The sequence below is a fragment of the Typopeltis vanoorti genome, chromosome 3 (assembly GCF_054136105.1).
Source record: "Typopeltis vanoorti isolate ZY-2024b chromosome 3, IOZ_Tvanoo_1.0, whole genome shotgun sequence".
Taxonomy (NCBI): domain Eukaryota; kingdom Metazoa; phylum Arthropoda; class Arachnida; order Uropygi; family Thelyphonidae; genus Typopeltis; species Typopeltis vanoorti.
In genome coordinates this window covers 140367016-140392178 of record NC_143551.1, presented here as the reverse complement: position 1 = coordinate 140392178, position 25163 = coordinate 140367016, and the positions used below count along the sequence as shown (strand labels likewise).

General features: G+C 35.7%; 1 protein-coding gene across 1 annotated transcript in view; it reads left to right on the top strand.

Annotated features, from left to right (window-relative positions):
• Nucleotides 1-25163, top strand: part of LOC150108611 (tetratricopeptide repeat protein 37) — a 485241-nt gene that overhangs the window by 432216 nt on the left and 27862 nt on the right. Inside the window, exons 36-37 of the mRNA XM_090416072.1 lie at nucleotides 4348-4436; nucleotides 23653-23716. Coding sequence (XP_090272198.1) covers nucleotides 4348-4436; nucleotides 23653-23716 — 153 coding nt within the window. The remainder of the gene's footprint in view (nucleotides 1-4347; nucleotides 4437-23652; nucleotides 23717-25163) is intronic.

Below are 25163 nucleotides of genomic sequence, written 5' to 3'. Positions count from 1 at the left end.
ACGCATACTAACCACAGTGATAAGTTTTAAAACTTATCACTGTGGTTAGTACATGTGTTTTTTAGTGAAGAACATCAAGATTATATAAGATTTCTGGAATCTGAAGGCGTTGCTTCTCATACAATCAACACTAGACAGAGTTCACTGGAACCAAACCAAAATGCTATACTACAATAGGTTCAAATTTGATCATCTATTTTTTAAATTGTGGGAAGCCGTTAATTGTTTATAATTTTTTAAAATTAATTATGCATCTATACCTACTTCTCTGATTCTAATAGTGTTTCCTCCTACTTGTACAGCTAGGATCAAGACACCTGGAAGTATATGCATGTTATATGACTCATTCTTGTGTCCATAATTTAAATGTTGTAGCAAATTTTTCTGCCTTTTCCCTCATGACATACTGAATGAAATATATAGGATTAATAAATTCTATTTAGTTTTCTCTTGCATGTGTGAAGCCGTTATTTAAAACATCAGAATATACTTTAGCCTACTTTTTTTTCTTGCATATTTAATTGAAATTAATCAGAGAATGCATGAAAGTGGTACTGTTTAATTGTATTCCTAGAGTTAAACATAAAATGGAGAGGTAAAAAGATGAATGCCATGATTAAACATAAAAACAAGATTTGGAGGAAATATAAGAGAAAGATTATGAAGATGTAAACATAGAGTCGAAAAGTGACAAGTATGTAGGGAAAGCAAAATTGGGTTATTAGAGAAAATTAGCTGTGTAACCCAAAGGTGGTCCTGGGGAGTTCTTTTGTTATCTATCAAGCAAAAAAAAAGGATTATGGAAAAATAAGTTGTGAATGTGGATAGTAGAAAAGTGACCACTGTAGATGTTGAATTATTGAACAAATGGCTGTATATCATCTGTAAGAAAATAATATAATTTCTAATGAAGGAAAGAAAACAAATGAGAGAATATTGTGTTAAAAATATTGCAATATAAATAGAACTTCATTAATTAATATAAATACCCTGGTGGGATTGGATAGAATGTCAGCTTTTGTGTTAAGGCAAAGTACAATGGAATTGCTAGTACTTATGACTTGTTTGCTAAATTTGAGTTTTTAACTCTCTAAAGAAGCAGAAGGATGATAAATAATCCCATTACAAACCCATTACATTACAAAACAAGGGCATCAAAGTACAGTTCAGTAGTTATTTGAAGTCTTGTTAAAGTAATAGAATTTTGTTAAGATCAGAAATCAGGTGCAGATAATAATATGAAACTTTATAGTATACAAAACAGTTTTATTAAGAGGAGTTACTGTCTATGTATTCTGCTCATATTTTGTAATAAGTGACACTTGAGGATAAGGAGTAGCCACACCATATTATAATACTAACTTTTTGCGAAGGCCTCGACAGAATACAGCATAGCATGTTATTGCATAAATTAGAATGGTGGGGAATTGATATTAAGTTGGTGTCATGGATAAGAGGATGGTTATTCCAACAAAATCATGAAAGAATGGAAATGACCAGTGAGATGCCATAAGATCCTTTCCTTGGATCACTATGTTTAATTCATATATCATCATCATACGTATCAAGGATTTAGGCCTAGCATGGCCTGTTCCGGCCTTAGAAGTCATCGTTGAATCGTTTAAGAGGACATCCTGGTTTTCTTTTTCCTAATGGCTTGTACTTTAAGGCTTGTTTTGGTAATCTTTCTGTTTTCATTCTTTGAACGTGTTCCATCCATTTATGTTTATATTTTTTAATTTTTTCTATTACTGGTTCTTGGCTTAATTCTTTCATAATATCTTCGTTTCTTTTGTGATCAAATAGGGTATACTTTGCAGTTTTTCTCATAAACTTCATTTCTGCTATTGTTAATCTTTGTTTGTCTTTTTGTTTTATTGTCCAGATTTTGCTTCCATACATTAAGACCGGTAAGGCTAATGTATTGTATACTTTTAGCCTGGTTTGTGTTTGAACTAGGTTTGGTTTAAATATAGAGTTAATTACACCTGTTATTTTTAAATATTTTGCAATTTTTACTTTTAAATATTTTGCAATTTTTACTTTTATATCTTTTTCATTTTCATATGTGATCATGCATCCAAGGTAGTTAAATGAATTCACCTGTTCTAAGATCTTGTTATCTATTACTATTTTAGTTCTTGCTGGATCTTGTCCTTTAAAGGCCATAGTTTTTGATTTTTCTGTTGATATTATCATACCATAATCTTTGGATATCTCATTTAGATTTAAAATAGCTTTCTGCAAGTTATCTTCAGAATTTGTAATTATTTGGTCGTCTGCAAAGAGGAGAGTGTTTAAGTTAACTGTAGGTGAAAGTTTAATTCCTTGGTGTAAATTTTTACTCCATTTTATTATTATTTCATTTAAGTAGATATTAAAAAGAGTTGCTGAGAGGGGACATCCCTGTCGGACCCCTTGGTTTATCTCTCTTGTATATGATAGCTCGTGATTTAATCTTATTTGTATTTGATTATTTTCATATATACTTGTGATAGCTTTCAGGATATTATTTGATATTTGTCTTTCTTTTAATATGTTAAATAATATGTTTCTTTTAACTTTGTCAAATGCTTTTTCAAAGTCAATAAATGCAATATGTGTTTCCAAATTATATTCTCTTCTTTTCTCTACTATTAATTTTAGGCAAAAGGCTGGGTCTATACATGATCGTCCTTTTCTAAATCCATTCTGTTCCTCTAGAATAAAGTTTTCGGAATATTTCATTAGTTTGTTATTTAAGATTCTGCTATATATTTTGTAACAGGAATTTAGTATACTGATACCTCTATAGTTTTTAGGGTCATCTCTATTACCTTTCTTAAAGATAGGAATCACAATTGCTTTTTTCCATTCTATTGGGGGGATACCAGTTGAGTAAATTTTATTTAAAAATAGTAAGAGTCTTTTTTTTTAATCTTGTTCCTGCGTATTTATATAGTTCTGAACCTAGCTTATCTTCTCCAGGTGATTTTCCGTTTCTTGTTTCTTTCAGGCTGATTTCATATATTTATATACGAATTAAACATAATTGGATTAAAAATATATATATATATATATATAAACTCAGGGAGCTATACAAACTCATCTAGAGTAGGCTTTTACAAACATTCATGCCCAAGATGGGATTCAAACCCATAGCCTGTTGGTTGGATAGCAGATGTGCTATCCTCTTGGCCAATCAGGCTGGCAGGTTATGGATTTTATGCGAACAGATGTCAGTTGAGTAGTGCCAAATAGAGGAAATGGAAATATGGATGTTTGGCATTTTGGATTGTAACAGTTGCAGGCTGTTTGCATCGCAAGACTGCATTCTATGAGATTGAGGAAGCAAGGGTTCTAGATACAATATTTGACAGTACAGGAGCATATTACAAAGGATACTACTGTGTTAAAAAAAAAAAAAAGAGTAGAGGGAGGTTATTACTTCAAAATATAAGGATGGAAATGTGATTAAACATTATGATCACATATGCACTGCTGTATTAAGATTTCCTGGTTTTGGAGTGATATGGAAATGGGAAAGAATGTACAGAGGCAGGCGAGTCTGTAATGTTGAGCTTAAGGACAGATTAAGTGAGCGTGGATAGAATAGGTGGAAAAGAAGAGGACACGATAGAGGCGTTAGGTGGTAAAAGGATTTTGCAAGATAGATTTGAGAGAAATATGTGAATATGAAAAAATTGTGACAATCCCTGGCAGTTGAGTGATAAAGCAAAGGAGGTGAGGAGCAAATTTTTCTCATGAGCCGCAAATGTCAAACAGCATTTTCATTATTAATAGTATGATAGGTGAGTACTTTGAATAATGAATGAATTTAAAGAAAAATATATTAATAAATTCACAATAAGTCCTGGAGCTATGAAAATAATTAATAATGAAACTAGCAGTGATATCCTTTTACTTATCAAATGTTATTCATAGTTTTGCTGAGAAAAGTTTACTATTTCCCTTTCATGTCAGTAAGCCTCCAGCTCACAGATAAACAAATCACAAGAACATCTACAACTATTTCCTAAGTGCCATTTTCTATACCATTCTAGTTAACTTTGCTGTCTCAAATTATATCCACATTGTATTTTATATTATCACTTGACTGTTGTGGTTGTTTTGAACACTTATGCAAAATCATCCAAATCATTTGAAATGTAGCAAATTCCAGTACTGATGCTCAGTTCTTTGCATAATATGACTTAAGAAACATCCCCAGTGCATTCAAAAGATGGAAACAATACAAGACACTCATAACTAGAATATTATTAGTCATGTTATTAGTAATCTTATTTGAATTTATTTATATTATTACTATGTGCTCATGTAGTATTCATATTATATTTTCTGTTTCAGTTTCTGGTTAAGTTTTATTTGAAATTAGGAAAAGCTTCTGAAGCAGAAAAAATAATTCGTCACTTTTTCCAGATAACAGGATCAATGACGTAAGTGTTATTGCTGTTTCTTTAAATTAGCATTCATGCTATTTTAAAATTCAGATATATCAGTTCTAAAGTTAAAACAGATGTTGCATTCACACAGTCTGCTTCTCCTAATCTTCTTTTTAAGTTATTTTATATTAATTTAATTAATATATTTTTATTTTTATTATTGTGTTTTTTTTTTTACAATCAAGACAAGCCCTTCTTGCAGTTTCTCCATGCAGATATAAACTTTTTGACCATCAAAATCATCTCATGCATCAACATAATGCACACTATTTCTTCCACATAGTTTACTCACTGAATGATTTGCAATCGCAGCGCTCTCCTGCCCAGCTTCCATTGCAACAGACTCAAAAACTGACTCTTTTGCCCTTCTTTTTTCACCTCACCTAACCTAACCTAACAATCATATACTTATCTGCTTTCAAATCATCAATTTCCTGATATGCATCCCCAAGAGGTGTTCAGATTACTATGACAGCACCTATGTGATTAAGCTTACATTATTAATCTCCTATGCACAATTTTCCTCTAAATTAGTCTATCACTTCTGAGCATTCCAATATTGTCATATCTAACATTTTGTTCTAACACACTTCTGACTGAATCAATCCACATAGACCTTTGTCTTCCTCTGGGTCTCTTTAATGCCATCTTGGCATCAAACACCTGTTTTGCTAACCTTTTCTCACACATTCTATTTAAGTGGCTATACCACCTTAGACTAGCTCCTCTTACTCATTCTTGAATGCTAACAGTGTCAAGTATCTTTCTAATATCTTCATTTTTAATATGATTCTGCCATTGATGCCATCAATTCACTCCCCTAATTTTTCTCAGAATCCTCATAGTCTCTAGTCTTTGATCAAGTGCTGTATTTCTAACCCAACTCTCATATCCATAATTTAAAACTGGTTTGAACACTGTCTTGTATACTACTAGTTTGTTGTTTAGGCTAATTTCTCTCTTATTCCATATAAATTTATTTAGCTGGCAACCAACCATCACAGCTCTTCTTATTCTGTTGTCTATTTCCAGATTTAACCTGTCATCTTCACTAAAAACTGTCCCTAAGTAGCTGAAATATTTTACTTGTTCTATAGGATCACCATTCAGAATGCAGCTGAAGTTTTCTATGTCCCTGCCTATTTTCATAGTTTTGGTCTCTTTATTGCTGATTTTCATACTGCATTAATTACAGCTGTTATTCAATTTATTTAGAGAATCCTGGAGACTTTCACTAGATGTGTTTAGGAGTACATCATCATCTGCATAAAGAAAAGAGCTAAGTGAACATCTCCAATTTTAATATCAGACCTAATGCCACTTTCTTTCATAATGGATCCATATAGATGATGAATATGAGTGGAGATTTTACACCTGATTTTACACGAAACCAATTTCCTGTATATTTCCTTCAATTCTAACCGCTGACTGATTGCTTGATATAATGTCCCATTTACACCATATAATTGTAGTGTTTTGAAAAGCTTTTCTCTGGGAACCTTGTCATATGCCTTTTGCAGATCTACAAAACTTAAGTACAGATTCCTTGTCATATTCCCATGATTTCTCAACTATTTGTTATAAAGTGAAAATCTGATCTTGACAACCTCTATTTGGCCTGATTCCAGCTTGTTCTTCTCCAAGTTTCTCTTTCACAATCTTTCTCAACCTCTTTTCAAGTATGCATGCATAAATGTTACCTGGAACACTTAGTAGAGAAATTCCTCTATAATTCTCACATTCAGTTTTTTTTTCACTTTTTTATAGACAGGTACTATAAGAGCTCTAATCCAATCATTGGGAATTCGACCGTCTGAACAGGCCCTCTGAATTATGCACTGTAGCCACTGCGAAACTTTTATACCTGTACTATACTTAAGTTTCTGGTGAAATATCATCTGTTGCAACTGCCTTTTCGCATTTCAAGTTTTCGATGGCTTTTTCTACCTCAAGTATTGATATATACTCCTCTTTACGTTACTCTTGAAAATTTTCAAGTATGGTTCTGTCACTGCATGGTTCATTTAACAGTCTTTCAAAGTAATTACTCCAGCCATCTAGGATATTTTCATGTCACTTTTATCATCTGTGATGCCTTTACAGTACTCTTTCCTCCATTTCTGAGCTTCTTCAATAGCTTCCAGAACATTTTGTCACCTGATATTTATTTTCCATGCTCTTACCAAAGTCTTCCATTGAGTTTTGTTTTACACAAAGCTTAGCTCACTTACATATTTCTCTGTATTCTTTTAGGGTATCTGCCGACTTATTTGCTAGGAACTTTTGGTATGCTTTCTTCTTTTCCAGGACTGCTTCATTAACTTCTTGTGTCCATCATAGTGTTCTTATTTTTTATCCCTTCAGACAACTTCACTACATACCTACCTAGCTGAATCAGTCAATGTCTTCTTTGGAATTTGTTACTGAGACTCGAAGTTTGGTTCTTGTTTTTTTTTTTTTAACTGTTTCATTCTTTCTTTAATAATGTTTGTATAGTTCAGTTTACAGTTTACCTGTAGAAGCTGCTCAGCCTTAATTCTTTTTAAAATCTTTCTTACATACTGTTCTTTTTCAATGTGATATCCTACTTAGTACTAAGTAATGGTCACTTCCAATTTCAAATCCTCTGTACACTTATGTATCCTGAACCAGCATTACAATATCGCTATGAACGATGGATGTAGTCAATGAGGCTTTTCTTATTTCTTGTGTCTTCTCTCCATGTGGAACTTGTACACATCTTTATGTTGAAACATGCTGTTAGTAATGACTAGTCCTTGTCCTGAGCAGAAGTCTAATAAATACTTATCGTTATTATTAGCTTTGCCCTTTTCTCGAAATTTTCCCAAAACATTCCTATATGCTTTGGTGGAATTCATTTCCTACTGTGTTGTTCAGATCTCCAACAAGGACTGCTTTTTCCATTTTCTTTATGTCAGCTGCCTGTTTTAATGACTCAAAAAATTCCTCACTTCTTCCTTAGAAGAACCTTCTATGATACCATAGGCACAAATAAGTTTCATTGTCCTTTTTCCTTGAAGTTTCCCACATAACTCTACTTGAAACTGCCTTCTAATTAAGAAGTTTATGTTCATGTTTGATGTTGAATGTTATCCCTACCCCTTCCTTTCCTTGATGATTATTGCCTGAAGATAACCTCCTTTACTTATTATTTAATAAAATCTCATCTGTTTTTGCCTCCTTTGTCTCAGCAATGTCAATTATGTCCACCTGGTACTTTTCCAATTCTTCTTGAATTTTGATTTCCTTTCCATTAATGCTCCTTATATTGATGGCTCTTATCTTCAGTTCTTCTTATGTTGAGTTTATTCTTCTTCTTCATGCTGAGTTGAAGCTTGGTCCAGTACATGACTGTTCACTGTTCGCTCTGGTTCCCTGATGAAAACAGCAGGGTCCTGTTTAACTGGGCAATGTCCCAGCTGGCATGGAATCTCATCATGTTGTACAATCATATGAAGTCCCAAATTTCCAGCCCTTCCTCATTTGTTCATTGCCCAGTAGATACCTACTAACAGGTGCACCATGTGAAGGTTGGACATTAGATCAGAAGTTCCATTTGGTTCTCTGCATTCCTGAAAGGCAATTTGGAGGTCTCCTCCCAGTTATATGTCTCTGACCCTTAAGCAACCCCCATAACCATGTCATTCACTCATTTCTAATTGTTTATGTATAGCCTCAGTAATATGACAGATCTTTACTTCCAGGAAATATATTTTTGATGCTCTTGCATACAGATAAATTTTTATAAAGTTTTATGCATTTTGTTCCATTTTAAGTATTTATTCTAATGTCTGTAACATATTTTTACCAATCATTTTATGAGTTAATGAAATTATAAATTAAATAGTCTGGGGGAGAATAACAAACACAAATGGCATTAGTTAGAACTGTTGCTGTTGTTATCTGGGACACTTGGAAATAAGGTGATATATGCAATCATTTCTCTTGAAGCTGAGAAAATTTTTAAAAGGATTTTTACCTTGTGAAGGATTACAAGAATATTTATTCTGTTATTTATCTTAACATCTTTTGAACAAGTGAATTATTTAATTTTCTTCCATTTGACTGTGAGGTGTTATTGATTGTAGGGATGTCAAACTCAGTGCTTTTTTTGCAAGACAGTAGTGCCAGTACTCATTCTTTGCTAACTGGAAAATTGGATTGAATTTTAAATTGCGATTTAATTGAAAATTAAAAGGATATGGAAACAAAGCTAAACATTATTTACCTTGTTGTGTGATATTGTTTTTGGAATAAGAACAGCAAATTTAGTATATAAAAATTATGTATGTATTAATGATGCCCTTGAGATACTACAGTGAAAGCTAAACAAAAAAATTTCTATTAAATTAATTTTTTATCATCTTTGCTAGATGATAAAGATGTCTCCAATTCATCAAATGGCATGGTTATTGCCATTTGATGAATTTGAGGCAGTGATTCTAATTATTATTTTTTAACCAGACAGTTTTGTATGTTATGTTGCCAAATGTACTCATTCCAAAGAGAAATGTATATGGTGCAAAGCATGTGTCTATTGAGGCTGTAATATAGATAGCACTTTAGGAAGATACTTATATAAAGAGATGTCAATGACTGCTACATTTGATTTAAACTAAAACAGTACAACACAGAGCAGAACCTAACAAGTTTCAACATGATAACAAGAATTCATGCTCAGAAGTTGCAATGTTGCTTAAATTTTTAACTGTACATCTACAAATGGGTACATCGGAATACAAATCTTGTTGGTCTGTATTTGTCAGGATGATGATTCTGAATTGGCCAACAAACCAGTAAATGGTACAAGCAGAACTCAGCCATCCCAGCTGTTAAACATGGTGGCTGCCATACAGCAAGTTCTGCTATGACTTGTCTGAGGAAAAAATAGCATGCCTGTAATGAACTGTCTAGCTTAAAGCTTTCTTGATCTTACACAGTTGAACACTTTAGGATAAGGTAGAACAATGTGTGCAGAATTGTTAATTTCTCCTAAAACTTGTCAGAAATATATTTGTGAGATAGAGTAAATGCTGTGATACAAACCGAAGATGGCCTTATACCTTATTAAAAAGCGATATTTTGATCTTCATCCATATTTCTCAGGTGACCCAGAACTTTTGACAACATATCATTATAGAAATACAATTTTATTAATACACACCAGTTTACAATAAAACTTATATTAAAACCTACCAGTTTCACCAGCAAACTGTCTGGCTTTTTCAAGGCGTTTACGGAGATATGAAAACTAGTAAATGCAAATCGAAAGGAACATAAAAAACGTTGTAAACCAACTAGTAGCTAAGGTTACACGTTCGCGTGACAGAGAGGACTTATTGTTCTTATTCATTATCACGCATGCGTGTTTGTTGTAAATGTGTAATGTGATTACTGGCTAGCTGTAGTTCAGATTGATTGAGAGAGAGGATCAGGTTTTTCCACGAACTGTTTAGAATTACACCCTGATTTCTGTTGAGGTTTCTGCCGATTATTCAGACAAACTTCTCGAAGTTTAGAAATTAGACAAAAAGAACATGTTGGTGATGTAAACCACAACAGAAGCATCTCAACCGGCTTAGCACATCATTTCTGTACGTCTAACCACACGATAGATTGGCAAAACAGCTCCATGCCATATCTCGATGACAACTACAGGCATCGTTTATTTAAGGAAGCCACAATAGTGTCAATAACCGACGGAAACCTCAACAGAAATCAGGGTGTAATTCTAAACAGTTCGTGGAAAAACCTGATCCTCTCTCTCAATCAAGCTGAACTACAGCTAGCCAGTAATCACATTACACGTTTACAACAAACACGCATGCGTGATAATGAATAAGAACAATAAGTCCTCTCTGTCATGCGAACGTGTAACCTTAGCTACTAGTTGGTTTACAACGTTTTTTATGTTCTTTTCGATTTGCATTTACTAGTTTTCATATCTCTGTAAACGCCTTGAAAAAGCCAGACAGTTTGCTGGCGAAAGTGGTAGTTTTAATATAAGTTTTATTGTAAGCTGGTCTGTATTAATAAAATTGTATTTCTATTATAAAACGACCAAATATGTATAATTTAACATATTATTATGTACCACATTGAACACTAAATTTCAAAAAGATCAAATATTTTGATAATGTGCCTGATTTTTATCTGTATTTTCAGGTGACCCAGTATTTCTATTATTATTATTATTATTATTCAGGCCTCCATGGAATCAAAAGCCTCATCACGGGAGGTCCCTCCTAGGAAGCACAAAGTCTATCATTCCACTCCTTAAACTCATTGACCGTTCTCGCTCTCACCACACTATCAGGCAATGCATTCCACGGTTCAACCATCCTCCATGCAAAGAAACCAATGCTCACCCTCCTGCTCACAGCTTCCTTTCGTAACTTCCAGGGATGACCCCTTGTGATCACTCCTTCCTGCTGTTCAACCAAGTGAAAGAACTCCCCCAGTGTTCAACCTTGTAACTACCTCTCAACAGTTTAAAAGTCTCAATCATATCACCTCTCTTTCTTCTATCAACCAAACTCTGCAGTCCACATTCCCTCAGCTGATATCCTCATAACTAACATTGTACAGTCCTGAAACCATCTTTGCTATCTGCCTCTGTACCCTTTCCACATTAATTTATCCCCTTCAAATCCTGGGGACCAAATCTGAGAACAATAGTCTAAGTGTGGTCTGATCAGGGTCTTATACAATGGAATGATAACTCTTTTATCTCTGCAGGTCAGCGTCCTTCTCATTATTGCAGCAATCCTCTGTGTTACCTTCACCACCTTTGCACTATGTCACCTGAATTTCAGGTTTCTATCAATCATCAACCCCAGATCTCTTGTCAACCCTACTTTCTCCAGTACAACTTCACCAATAGAGTATGCAGTGTCCCCTTGTCCCAAACCTCAAGACCTTACATTTTGCTGCTTTAAAAAAAAAACGGACACCCCATTCATTTGCCCATCTGTCTAGCTTATTCAAATCCTGTTGCAGGGCTACCACATCTGCACTATTACTAATAACCCTTCCCAGCTTCACATCATCTGCAAACAACTGAATATTACCCCCTGCAATCCACTGACAGTGTCATTGATATAAAATTTAAACAACATAGGTCCCAGTACTGAGCCCTGTGGGACCCCACATAACCTTCTGCCTCCTTGAAACTGCCTCACCATACACAACTCTCTGATACCTATCGGACAGCCAATCCTGAATCCAGTTGACCAACCTGACATTCAAACTCATGTGCTGCAACTTAAATATCAGCTTATCATGTGGCACCCATGTCGAATGCCTTCGCTAAATCCAAGAGAATGGCAGTATATGCCTTTCTCTCATCTACTGCTCTTGTAACTTTATTATAAAAGGCTAGCATTTCACTAAAACAAGAGCGCCCCTTAACAAATCCATGTTGACTCTCACAGATAACGTTACCCTCATCTGCCTAATGCTGTATATGGTTCCTCACTAATTTCTCCAAGATCTTAACAACTACTGATGAACAGACTGGCCTATAATTACACACTTCCGGTCTGCTACTACCGCGATTATGCAGTGGCACTATCTTACCTTCCTTTTATTTCCTGAACACCTTTCCCGTAGCCAGACTTTCATTGAAAAGCCAAGTAAAAGGAGCTGTCAGTTCTTTAGCACATTCTCTCAGAACTCAATGGTGAAATACCATCCAGTCCCACAGCTTTACTGACATCCAGGAGAGTGTGTTCCAAATACCCAGTATTTGGAACACACTCTCCTCCTGCACCTCTAAAACCTCGAACCTGCCTTATCCCTCTAATATTAAAATTTATTCCTCCAGGAGGAAATACTCCATTAAAGTGTTCATTGAACAATTCCTATGGCATCTGCATCAGTCACTCTATTCCCATTTTTATCCCACAATGTCATTCTTCCACAATCATTTCTCCTCCTACTGGCTACATAGCTAAAAAATTCCCTAGGATTTTCTTTGGATCTTAGGGCCAATCTCTTCTCATATTCCAGTTTCGTCTTCCTTACCATACTAATCACTCTCCTGGCCTGTGTCTTATATTCTTCATGCATCTTCTCTTCACCTGTCTCCTTATATCTCTTCAATAGCCTCTTTTTCGCATGCAATTCCTGTTTAATATTGTTTGTCATCCATTTTACTCCAATTGTTCACTCGTTGTATACAACTTTCCATTGCTGCTAACAAATATTCTTTCATAATTTCCCATGCACTAATGATATCCCGGCCTTCCAATTCCCCCCCTCCATGAAACTTCCCCAAGTTGACGTCTAAGACTATTATAATCACCTGCCTTATAATTCCACATACGTTCCCGTCTCTTTGATACTCCTGCATGTCTATTCATCTTCCAAGTCAAAACCATATGGTCACGCTCTCCAACTGGTGGGAGAGATGTCATCTCAGTTATCGACTGTTCTGATGCTATGACCAAATCCAAAACTCTTGAGCCTCTTGTTCCCTCTATTTTTTTCCATTCCATTACTTTCAGAAGCAGTGGGACAATAATTTGAATACAAAAATTTGTCACCACCTTAGTGATGTTGGCTAATTTCCAAGCTGAAGAAGTGAAATAGAAATATATAAAAAGGCAACATAAAGGTAGAGTCATCTCTTTAAACCTTCAGAATACTAAAGAAAATACTACTAGACTTTTAGTAATCAGATTATTAAGATTCTTCTTTCTATCTTTAAAAACAAAAAAAAAAATCATGGGGGGGGGCGAATTCAACGTTGAGTTTTTGGTATGGTGGAAGGAGACATTTACTGAGATCATCATTGCAAGAATTGGAATAGAAGTAAGAAATCAGGATTGATTTTTCTCTGATTAATAATGCAATATAACCATCCAAATGCAAGAAGTGGAAGCAAGGTTGGATTAAAGTTATAGGCAAAAGCATTGGTGAGGATTAGTAAGTATGACTGCTATTTCAACATTATGCATGTTATTACATATAGTACTTTTGAAATAGGTAGAAGATAGATGGAGATTAGTGATTCAAGCTAGTTGTAGTATGCCTAATAGTTGAATATAAAGTGTATGGGAAATAAATGTTTCCATACCTACTTAGTTTAAATAGCTCCATAGACAAAGGTATAAATAGATTTATAGATCCACTGATTAGTATGATATTAATCCAATCAGAAAATTTCAAATATTCAACCTGTATGACTGCTCTGATTCACCTTGTCATCCCTTTAAACATATTTTCCACTACAGAGATAGGAGGTAAGTTTGATAAGAATTTCTTTCTGAAAAGTCTGGGAACATAAATATGACATTTATTTTCATAAACATGACAATTTTCCTTTTGCATGGAGGAGGGGAGAGGTGGAACCAGTGACTTTTGTCCCATATATAGTCAACTCTCAATGTAGCAAATACCATTATAATGAATTTACTCACTATACAGACTATCAAAAACTTCTATAGTATTATTGCTATAACAGACCACAGGTTATAGGTATTAGTGAAACATGGCTGACTGTAGATGATATAACTAGTGGGATTGAATGTGATGGGTATAGTGTGTTCAGGAATGACAGAGAGAATAAAATGGGGGGAGGAGTATTGTTGATGATAGCTGATGAGCTCCAGCCAAGGAGAATAGAAGTTGAATTGCAGGATAGAGAAAAGAGCACATTTGAGGCCATTTGGTGTGAGATTGTGGCTAGCAGAACTAAATATACAATTGGGTGCTGCTATAGACCAGGTGATGGAAAAGATGGTGGTGACAGTATGCACAAGCAAATAGAAGAAATGGGTGGAAGGAGGGTGATTATTATGGGAGATTTCAACTATGGTCGCATTGATTGGAGTGAGGAGAGGACACACGGGAGGAAGGAACTGGATTTTATGCGGTTATTAAGGGATAACTATCTGCGACAGCATGTAATGGAAAATACTAGGGGTCAGAGAGTGCTTGACCTAGTAATTACATCTGAGGATTTGGCTGTAACAAATATGACCACATTGCCACCAATCGGTGAGAGTGATCATAGGGTCTTAACTTGGGAGGTGGCTAAAGGTGTAGAATTTTCAATTAAGACAGGGTACATGTGGAATTATCGGGCTGGAAAGTATGACAAGCTTAGGAGTTTGATTGGTTCAGTGCCATGGCATGTACAACTGCAAGGACTAGAAGTTGATAGTGCATGGGAGGTAGTTAAGAAGTGCTTGCATGAAGCAATGGCTGACTGTATACCTAGAGTCCGAATAATAAATCAAGTAGGGGTTAAATGGATGAATAACACCATTAAGCTTGAGTTGCAAAAAAAGAAACAACTATGGAGGGAATTTAAGGAGAAGGGTGACCGGCAGGCACATGAACGGTATAAAGCACAGGCCAGAAGGGTGACGAGTGTGGTAAGAAAAGCAAAAAAGGATTACGAAAGAACATTGGCCATGCAGGCTAAAGAGAATCCTAAACAGTTTTTTAGATATGTAGCAAGTAAAAGGAAAAATGTACATGGCAGATTGATTTTAAAGAATGCCGATGGTAGGGAGGTAACTGAATCAGTTGAGATAGTTGAGTTACTGAGTGAGCACTTTGCAAAAGTATATCATCCAGGTGGTGACATTGCAGAAACGAATAAACCAGTAGATTATACGGGAATTGTGGTTAATGAAGTGGAGGTGAGTAGTCTATTGCATAACCTCAATGTCAATACATCTGTGGGATTGGATGGTATACCAGCTCGTGTTGTACGAGAAGCAGCTAAAGAATTGTCAGTACCCTTGACCATTTTGTTTAATTTGAGTCTCGGGTCTGGGTTAGTCCCGAGCGGGTGGAAAGAGGGGAAAATAGTTCCACTGCATAAAGGTGGTTCCACGACTGCTGTAGTAAATTACCGACCGATTAGCATATCAGGAATCATTGTCAAGGTCTTAGAGAAAATAGTCAAGAGGAAAATACAAGATTGGATAGAAGAAAATGGGATACTGTATCGGGGACAGCATGGTTTTGTGAAGGGTAGGTCATGCCTCAGTAACTTGCTCACGTATTATAACACAGTGACGGCTGAACTGGATAAGGGTAATGGGTTTACGGTGATTCTACTGGACCTTGCCAAGGCCTTTGACAGGATTCCACATGGAATTCTAATCAGTAAATTGCAGCATATGGGAATGGACATAGGGTTGGTGAGATGGATAGGAGGGTGGTTGACGGAGAGATATCAGAGAGTGGTTTACTCGGGAGTAGAGTCCACAAGACTGCCCGTGACTAGTGGTGTGCCACAAGGATCTGTTCTTGGACCACTGCTGTTTAATTTGTTCATAAATGCTATAGGAAATGATCTGAGAGGAACAGTTCATTTGTTTGCGGATGATGCGAAGTTGGGTAGGGCAATAGTGAATGCAGATGACGTCAAAATTTTGCAGGATGATTTGGATAGATTGGAGGTCTGGGCTAAGGAGAATGGATGTCAGTTTAATGTGGCAAAATGTAAGGTTATGCATTTTGGGGTGAAAAGATTGGCGGCAGTTTACTGCATTGGTGGAACCGTGCTCCAGGAAATTGATGAGGCACGAGATTTAGGAGTGTTGGTAGATAAGGAATTGAAATTTAGGGGACACATTGCAAAAGTGACCAAAACAGCTCATCAAATCACTTGGTTGCTGAAGAATACGATGACAAGCAGAGACAAGCAGGTTATTGTTCCTCTGTATCGAGCCTTGATAAGACCCCATCTAGACTACTGTGCTCAGATTTGGTCACCTAGGTTTCTTCTTGATGGGGAGGAGGTGGAGAGGATCCAGAGGCGAGTGACCAAGATGATAGCAGATCTGTGGAATGAACCGTATGAGAACAGGTTGAGGATTTGTGGGTTGCAAAAATTGGTTGATAGGCAGAGGAGGGGAGATATGATTGAGACATTCAAATTACTGAAGGGTTTCTATAAAATTAATTCAGAAGTTATTTTTGAGAACAGGGCTGGTTGTGGGAGGACTAGGGGACATCCATGGAAACTGGGCAAAAGTGTGGTTAGTAAAGGTGTTAGAGCTGGGTTCTTTACTTTTAGAGTAGTGAATGGGTGGAATGCGCTCCCTGAGTCTGTGGTGGATGCTGTGACAGTGAATGAGTTTAAGGCGAGGTATGATAGATACTGTATGAATGTCAAATAGTTGTGATGAATATGATTTGGGGCCTCCCTCGATGAGTCCAATGACTCCCTGGAGTTGCCCGTAATAATAGTAATAATAATAATAATAATAGTAATAAAATAAATGCACTACTGCAAACTTAATAAAAAAAAGTAATCTACCTTTCATGTGATCTTCAAAAGAACAGCCTTTCAATTAACCAATTCTTGCATGTCAGCTGACTTCTGGCACAGCACCATGTAACTGTACTTCAGTTATCAGAACAGTAGATTACCATATTCCACTATCAGAAACTGTTCCTTTGATCCTTTGGAATTTCTTATAAAGTTGACTGTAGTCCAGCACTTTATAAATCAGTCATCCTGTCAGTGTAATGAAATGAGATGCAAGATTTTGTTTTGCATTATTGTATATTGGAGACACAAATATCTTCTTGTCCTTGCACAAATGGAAGATTGTGCATGAAAATAAATTTATGATGAATGGCTGATCTGTTAGTAGTCATAATGCTTTCACTGGATAATTAATATATTTCTAAACAATATGCATTTAATTCAAAATTTTGACTTAACATTCTGTTGTTGTGTCGACTTCCTTCTAATATATGTACTTTTTTTGTCTATTATACAAATACTTGTAATACTCTTTCTCACATATCATGTGGTATCTCTGAATAACAATGGAATTGCCTCAGGGTCGAGCCAATACCAGAGTATCTGAGATCAACCTCTCATAAAGCACTAAGAAATTATTTTTATTGCTGCACCACTTAGGGCTTTTAGATTAAATGAACTATATCAATCAAGAGGCGATCTCTAGATAGTACTTAAGTGATACCTTGACCTTGCAGACGTGCCAAAACCTCTCCTTTCCAATTTCCCGCCTAGGTTCGTATTAAGTTTTATAAGAGGTGCATCGGATTCCAAATTACAGACAGTCTTAATTGGATTCAAAAGCAAGGTTTATTGAACACTATAATTCTATATATACAGTACATGTTATTTTAGTTCTCATTCTAAAAGAGTTCCTGACAATTAGGTTAACATTAAAACACTAACAACATACAGATATTCAAATTGATTATTTTCTATATTAGCAATATCAATCTTATCAACAAACTAGCACTCTAACTAGGTATGATATTCACAGCAATAATTATTCCAATCCAGTCACAACCAAACCACTCTAGATAGCATCAATGTCTTTTACAATTTGTTACTAATATCACTCTTCACTCTGAAGTTTATCATAACACTCTATAAACACATATTATAATTCAATTCCGTAAGGAGACAGTAAATTTACGGTATTTATCTCAAGATCACTTCAGTTCAGTTCTTTATGATACTATTAATGTTCTTTCCTCTGAATCACAACGCGGCACAAATCCTTTCATCCATAGTTAACAAAATTAATAAATTCTACTTATCTATCTTGACCGTTCATCACATTAATTGATCTTCAGGAATCTATTTCTCCTTGATTGAATTTTCCATAGATTCCTCTCTGGCTTTAAGCACGCATGTGGTTCTCCATGCTATCAGTGAACTTTTACGATATCTGCATAATGAGCACGTAACCCTTCCTTCTGGGAACAGCTGTGCCTATACTTGCCCCATGGGACTACGGACCTGGAGTTTCCGCCGATGCCTTGATCGAAATGTCTGGAGTGGAGGCGCTGCCACTCTTCTCCAGTTCATGACACCAAGAGACCAACACCAGGAGATTAGGAACAAAAAAGCCCTGTGTGTGGGGTGTTCCTGACCCTTTTAAATTGCCTTCTATCTTGGCGATTCTCGCACTCCGCGATGTACACCTAGCACTTTCACGTGGGTCGACGTCACAGCATCCACCTTTCTCTGCTACCCTTCTCGAGCGCCGTCAGTACACGATTGTCCAGACAAACCGCTCTGCTTGCATTACTGCTTCGTGACCTTTGGATTTACATCCCCTTTAGAAATTTGTGCAAGTCATTCAACAACTCTTAATACTTATGGCTCTAACAAATATTAAGTATTTACATTTCCACTGTTATTTACACAAACTAGTGAGTGGTCCTTTGTTGAAATACATGATAACTACTATTTTTTTCTTAAGTTTGAACCATTTAACATATTTACAAAGCTGTATTACAATACCTAGAGACAAACACATGTATTTATTTTCCTTTTCATTGGGTTATGTATGTTAAACCGTGATAAGATTGGAATTCTTAAAATCACAATCTATCACAATTTAACATAGGTTTCCCCCTTCCAATTAAAATTTTCCTTTTCAAGTGTCTCCTTTCTGTTCTAAGGGGGGGGGGGTCTCATGTAATGGCTCCTTGTTCCTTTTCCCCCTTTCGTACTGTGAATGGTTTTGCTTTTAAAATGCAGTGTTTGTTTCAGGCTGCTAAAGAACTGCCTGATAAACTTTAGGCATTTGGTCCTACCCAGCGCCTTGTCATGATGGTGATCCCTTTCTCCTGACTCCTTTTTATTATTTGTCGTAATTCCACCCCCATTCATCCTTGGTACAACATATCGCGGTTCATTCGAGCCTAGGCTTCCTTTTCCAGAATTCCCTCTTTCAGAGGCTCGTTCCTGCAAAGGATAAACCCTTGTTTTGTGGTCCACCTTACCATTTCGCCAGGGTCTGAGGTTGTACCTAGTCTGCTTTGATGCTTCCTTTTCATTTCCGGCATTACAGATGGCCTTTCTCACTTCGGACGAAGTTCTTTCACCCAGGCCCTCTTCCTGTTGGTACTCTCTGTTTTTATAATATCTGTATAGGTAGTTGCTTCCAGCAGGATTTTCTTCATCCCTACTGTACTCATCCTTACTCCTGTCTGCTCTGGACCTCTCACTGGGTCTCATTTTTCTTTGAAGGTTGCTTTTCTTCTCCTCATACATATTCTCCAGGGATTCTCCTTGACAAAACAGTCTTTCTGACCGAGTTCTATATAGCTTTAGTCGGTCTGAGTGAACTATCCAAGTTCTTCCTCTCTTGGATGGTTCCTTTATTTTAAACATCACCGGGGATAACTTCTCTTGAATCACGAACGGCCCGGTAGCACTCCTTCCAAATTTACCTCCTTTCTTGTTAACAGAGCCTTGCTCTGCAAGACGAGGTTGCCAGGGTTCAAGTCCTTATATCTTCTTAGCCTGTTCGCATAATTCCTAGCCCGTTGGGAACATGACTCACTGGACCTGGCTACCATTTCATACGCTATCTTGTTGTTACTTAGATCTTTTAGGTAGGTAATTAGAAGAAACACACGTATAAACCACAGTGAAAATTATTTAATTGTAAATATTTCATCCTAAGTGTCTTAGGACATCATCAGTACAGTATTTAAACAAAAATTAGGAATAACATACAGTTAGGGCGCATGATTACAATAGAATCTCATGAAAACGTGCATAACATGCTAAAGTAGTACAAAAAAAAAAAAAAAAACGTTAATTATTTAACACAGTTTTGTATGATAATTTCCCATACTTTAGGAATAGTAAGAACGTCGTTGCGGTTTAGGTTTGGTCTGCGTAGTAGGGCTTCAGAACTTTCTTTGTATAAACGTTCATGTTTAAATAAAGATCTATGTAAAAGTTTAGCCTTTTCCCAATGGATCCTATGGTTTGGATTTTCAATTCCGTGTTGAGAGAGGCCAGATTTCTGCGGTTTAAGAAGACGAATGTGGTCTTGATGTTCCGAGATGCGTTTCTGAACAGACCTACCTGTCTGTCCAAAGTAAGATAATTTGCAGGAGCATGGAATCTCATAAACACCAGGTAACATCAAGGGTGAGAATTTGTCCTTAGGAGAAGGTAATAAGTTGTAAATTTGGTTGATAGGTTTGTAAGTAGTGGCAAAATTGTATTTCTTCATAATTTTAGAAAGACGTTCTGAGATGCCTTTAACATAAGGTATGGGAATCCTATGCACTTCTTCCTGTCTGGTTTGATGTATGCAGAAGTGACTGATGATTTTTTTGAGTTGTTTTGGGATTATATCCATTTAGGATGGCTGTATTTTTGATAACTTCTAATTCCTGGTTTAAAGATTCTTCAGAGGAGCAGAATTTGTGTGCTCTGGAAACTAGTGATTTCTTTTCTTTTGATGTGTAAATCCAAAAAAGAGATACCCTGTGGAGATTCTTTTTCTAACGTAAAGTTGATGCGATGATGAAGAAGGTTAATTTTATCTAGAAACAGTTGTAATTCAGATTCGGGATGATTCCATACTGCAAATATGTCATCGACATATCTTAGCCAAATTTTTGGTTTGGGTTCAAAAGTGAATATTTTTTCCTCAAGGTGTTCTAGAAACAAATTTGCTAGGTTTGGTGATAAAGGAGATCCCATTGCTGTTCCTTCCTCTTGCTTGTAAATTTGACCTTTCCAGGTGAAGTAACCTGATGCAATAACAAACTTGAACAATTCAACTATATCAGACGGAAATTTTTGAGTTAGTAATTCTATTGTTTCTTTATGGGGAATGTTAGTGAAGAGGGAGACAATGTCGAAGCTGATTAACAAGTCAGTTTTTGATAGTTGAATGGCTTTAATTTTTGTGTGAAACTCAGTAGAATTTTTGATTGAAGAGACTGAGTGGCCTATGTGGGGGCGGAGAAGGTTAGATAAGAATCTTGATAACTTGTACGTTGGACAGCCGATACAGTCTACGACAGGTCTAAGTGGAACATTAGTTTTGTGTAGCTTAGGTAAGCCATAAATTCTAGGAGGTCTTGCATGGTATGTCTTAAGTTTTTTGATTGTTTCTTCATCTAAGGAGGAAGTTTCATTAAGTAGCTTATTTAATTTTCTGAGTTGACGATTCGTAGGATCAAAATCCAATTTGGAGTAAGTATTACGATCTCGAAGAAGTAAATTCATTTTTCGGTCAAATGAATTGGTATCAAGAACCATAGTGGTATTTCCTTTATCAGCTCTAGTAATGATTAAATTTTTGTTACGTTTTAAGGAAATAATAGCTTTAAATTCCGACGGTGGGATATTTAATTCTGAAGGTTTGGCATTGTAGATCACTTTAGCTACTTCGAAACGAAGTTTGCTGGCTTCAATACTGGAGAGATGCTTGATGTTTCTTTCTATATTGTGTATAAAGTCTAAATATGGGAAACACTTTGGTTGAAATCACAAATTTATGGCCTCTTGCTAGAACATTTAATTAATCTTTTGTTAGTTGATGGTTAGATAAATTGACTACCCATTTTTCCGTTGGTAATTTGTTAGTGATCTTTTTTGATCGATTTAATAGATTAAGGTATTTAATATGTAGAGCACTATTGCTTTTATCAAAAGCTTTTTTTCCCGAATTCTTTGAGACAGTTATAATTAATTGTAGCAATTCTTGATTTAACGTATTTGACAAATCTGTTTCTAGTTCTGTAATATTTAAATTGTTTGTTGCTAGTTCTTGCTTAGACACTCGTAACTAATTGAGTAGTAAGGAATGACTTGCTTTTTGATAGATTTTATGGGCGCCTGGAGATTTGATGGTTTCTTTCAGTTTTGCAAAGGTTGGAATAAGATTATCACGTCTGCACTTTTTTTAAAAAGATATTCTAGCTCGTAGCTTACCCTGTTTTAGTTGCAGTTTTCCTAGTAAGTTTGTCTTCTGCGCTGTCATTTCCCCGTGAAGGAATAAAACTTTTTTAAATAACGAAACCTGTGGTGCGTTCATAATTAGAAGAAACACACGTATAAACCACAGTGAAATATTTACAATTAAATAATTTTCACTGTGGTTTATACATGTGTTTCTTCTAATTATGAATGCACCACAGGTTTCGTTATTTAAAAAAGTTTTAGGTAGGTGTCTATGTCAGGAAATCCAGAGTCCACATGGTTATTTCTGAAGTCACTGGGGAATGCGGGTTGAAACCCATAAAGTACGACAGCAGGGGCTTCTTTTATGGCTGTATGCAAGGCGGTCCTGCATGCAAACAGAGTGTGCTCTAGGAAGACATCCCAATTCGAGATATGATCATCGGCTAATTTTGATAAGGTGAGTTTTAAGGTTCAATTTAATAAATTCTACTTATCTATCTTGAAAGTTTATCACATTAATTGATCTTCAGGAATCTGTTTCTCCTTGATCGAATTTTCCATAGATTCCTCTCTGGCTAAGTACGCACATGGTTCTCTGTGTTATCAGTGAACTTTTACAATCTCTGCATAACGAGCACATAACTCTCTCTTCTGGGACAGGCTGGGCCTATACCCGCTTCACGGGACTATGGACCTGGAGTTTCCGCCGATCCCTCAATCGAAACCTCCGGAGTGGAGGCGCTGTCACCCTTCTCCAGTTCACGACACCGAGAGACCTACACCAGGAGATTAGGAACAAAAAAGCCTTGTGTGGGGTGTTCCTGACCCTTTTATTTCGCCTTCTATCTTGGCAATTCTCGCACTCCGCGATGTCAACCTAGCGCTTTCACGTGGGTCGACATCACACCGTCTACCTTTCTTCGCTATCCTTCTCGAGCACCGTCAGTACGTGATTGCCCGGGGCAAACCGCTCCACTCGCATTACTGTTTCGTGACCTTTGGATTTACATCCCCTTTAGAAATTTGTGCAAGTCATTCAACAACTCTTAATACTTATGGCTCTAACAAATATTAAGTATTTACATTTCCACTGTTATTTACACAAACTAGTGAGTGGTCTTTTGTTGAAATACATGATAACTACTCTTTTTTCTTAAGTTTGAACCATTTAACATATTTACAAAGCTGTATTATAATACCTAGAGACAAACACATGTGTTTATTTTCCTTTTCATTGGGTTATATATGTTAAACTGTGATAAGATTGGAATTCCTAAAATCATAATCTATCACATATTAACACTGTGGTCTTCTTACATCTCTGAGTTCAAAAATAAATAAATAAATCAATGTTTAGTGCACCATACTATAGAAACAATATTGTATTATAATTTAACTGGATGGCTGAGCAGAGAATTAAGAGAACTCAAACATTGCTCTAAGAAATGTAAAAATACTTGTGCTATAATTTTTTGAAATTTATGTGCAATTAATTTTTTTATTTTTTTCCAGATCTTCAAAATTCCATCTAGTACTCTTAATGCAGCTGGGTGTATTATCCTATTTGGCAATGAATGTAAGGAATATTTTAGAATTTCACTGAATTATTATCTTGTTAAGTCTCTGAATTTAGGAAAATTTGAAGTCCTTTGTAATAGTATTGCAGCTATATGTAAGTTGTAAATAAACTGTGCTCTAAACTCAGAATCACACCTATCATCCTATCCTGCTGGTATTCCATGGCAATGTCTCAGATATACTGGAAATTTTTTGTGTAAACCATTAGTCGAGATGCTAATATGGATAAAGTCATTAAATCTCTCTTTTTTATCATCATCAAGTTCCTGACATCTACCCTCAAGGGAGGGGTAGGTACAGGATATGATAGTACTACATGAAAAACTTACATCATTACCAACTTCCTATCTACAACTTTCCTCCAAATCAATCTGCTACCTGTCCAACATTATTAGTTCTTATATATTTGTCTTCTAATAATATCTTTCTTATAGATATTATTAGAAGACAAATATATAAGATCTCTGATATTAAATATAATTATTTAATATTATATTATAATATTTAATAATATTATAATATAATCTATAATATTATAGATTATATTATAGATCTTATATTTATGTCTTCTTTGGGGGTGCTTAAGGGTCAAAGCTGTATAACTGAGAGAAGACCTTCACATAGCCTTTAAAGGAATGCAAAGAACCAACCAGGGCTTCTCACTTAATGTCCAATCCTCACTTTCTTGTGGTGCACCCTGTTAGGTATCTAGCTGTATACTGAATGAATGAGGATGGGCTGGTAATTTTGGGATTTAATTGACCAAATTGTATTCTTATTGGCTTAAACCACAATTTAAAATGATGGTACTCTCTTTTTTATGTCTTTTTATTTTTAATTACAGAGACTTATTTTATTATTTTAAATTATAAAAATGCACTAACTTTTGTGTGTACTGTTATTATTGCATGAGAACCTTCATAGAGTCTGAAGACTCATTGTGTGATATTCAAACTATGCAACACATGTTTACACATAATGTTAGAAATAGAAAAACAAAACTCCTCACTGTTCTTGAATACACTTGTATCTTACCTGTCATCAGCCTGTCTATCATTTAGCATTCATTGCAAACCTACACCATCTATCACAATCCTATCATCACCAACACAGAAAATAGGAATAATAAACAACCTCAGAAAAGAGTGGTAACAGTGCGTTCCAGTGAGAACTCAGAATAGAATGGCTGTGAATTAAATCTGCCTTTTTAAAATTCAAATATAATGCAAAGAAAATTGATAATAAAATACTTAAAAAAAAAGATAATACACTGGAAAAACAGTAACAATTTCAAAAAAACCAGCTTTCCAGTATTTTAACACCAACAGCTATCACAGCAGGCTATCTCAACTGCCCAGCAAGGCTCTGCATCCTGAACCCTTTATGCTTTGAATGTCAAAAGTATGATCATTTTCAGACTGATTGTCATTGCTCTACCATCTGTG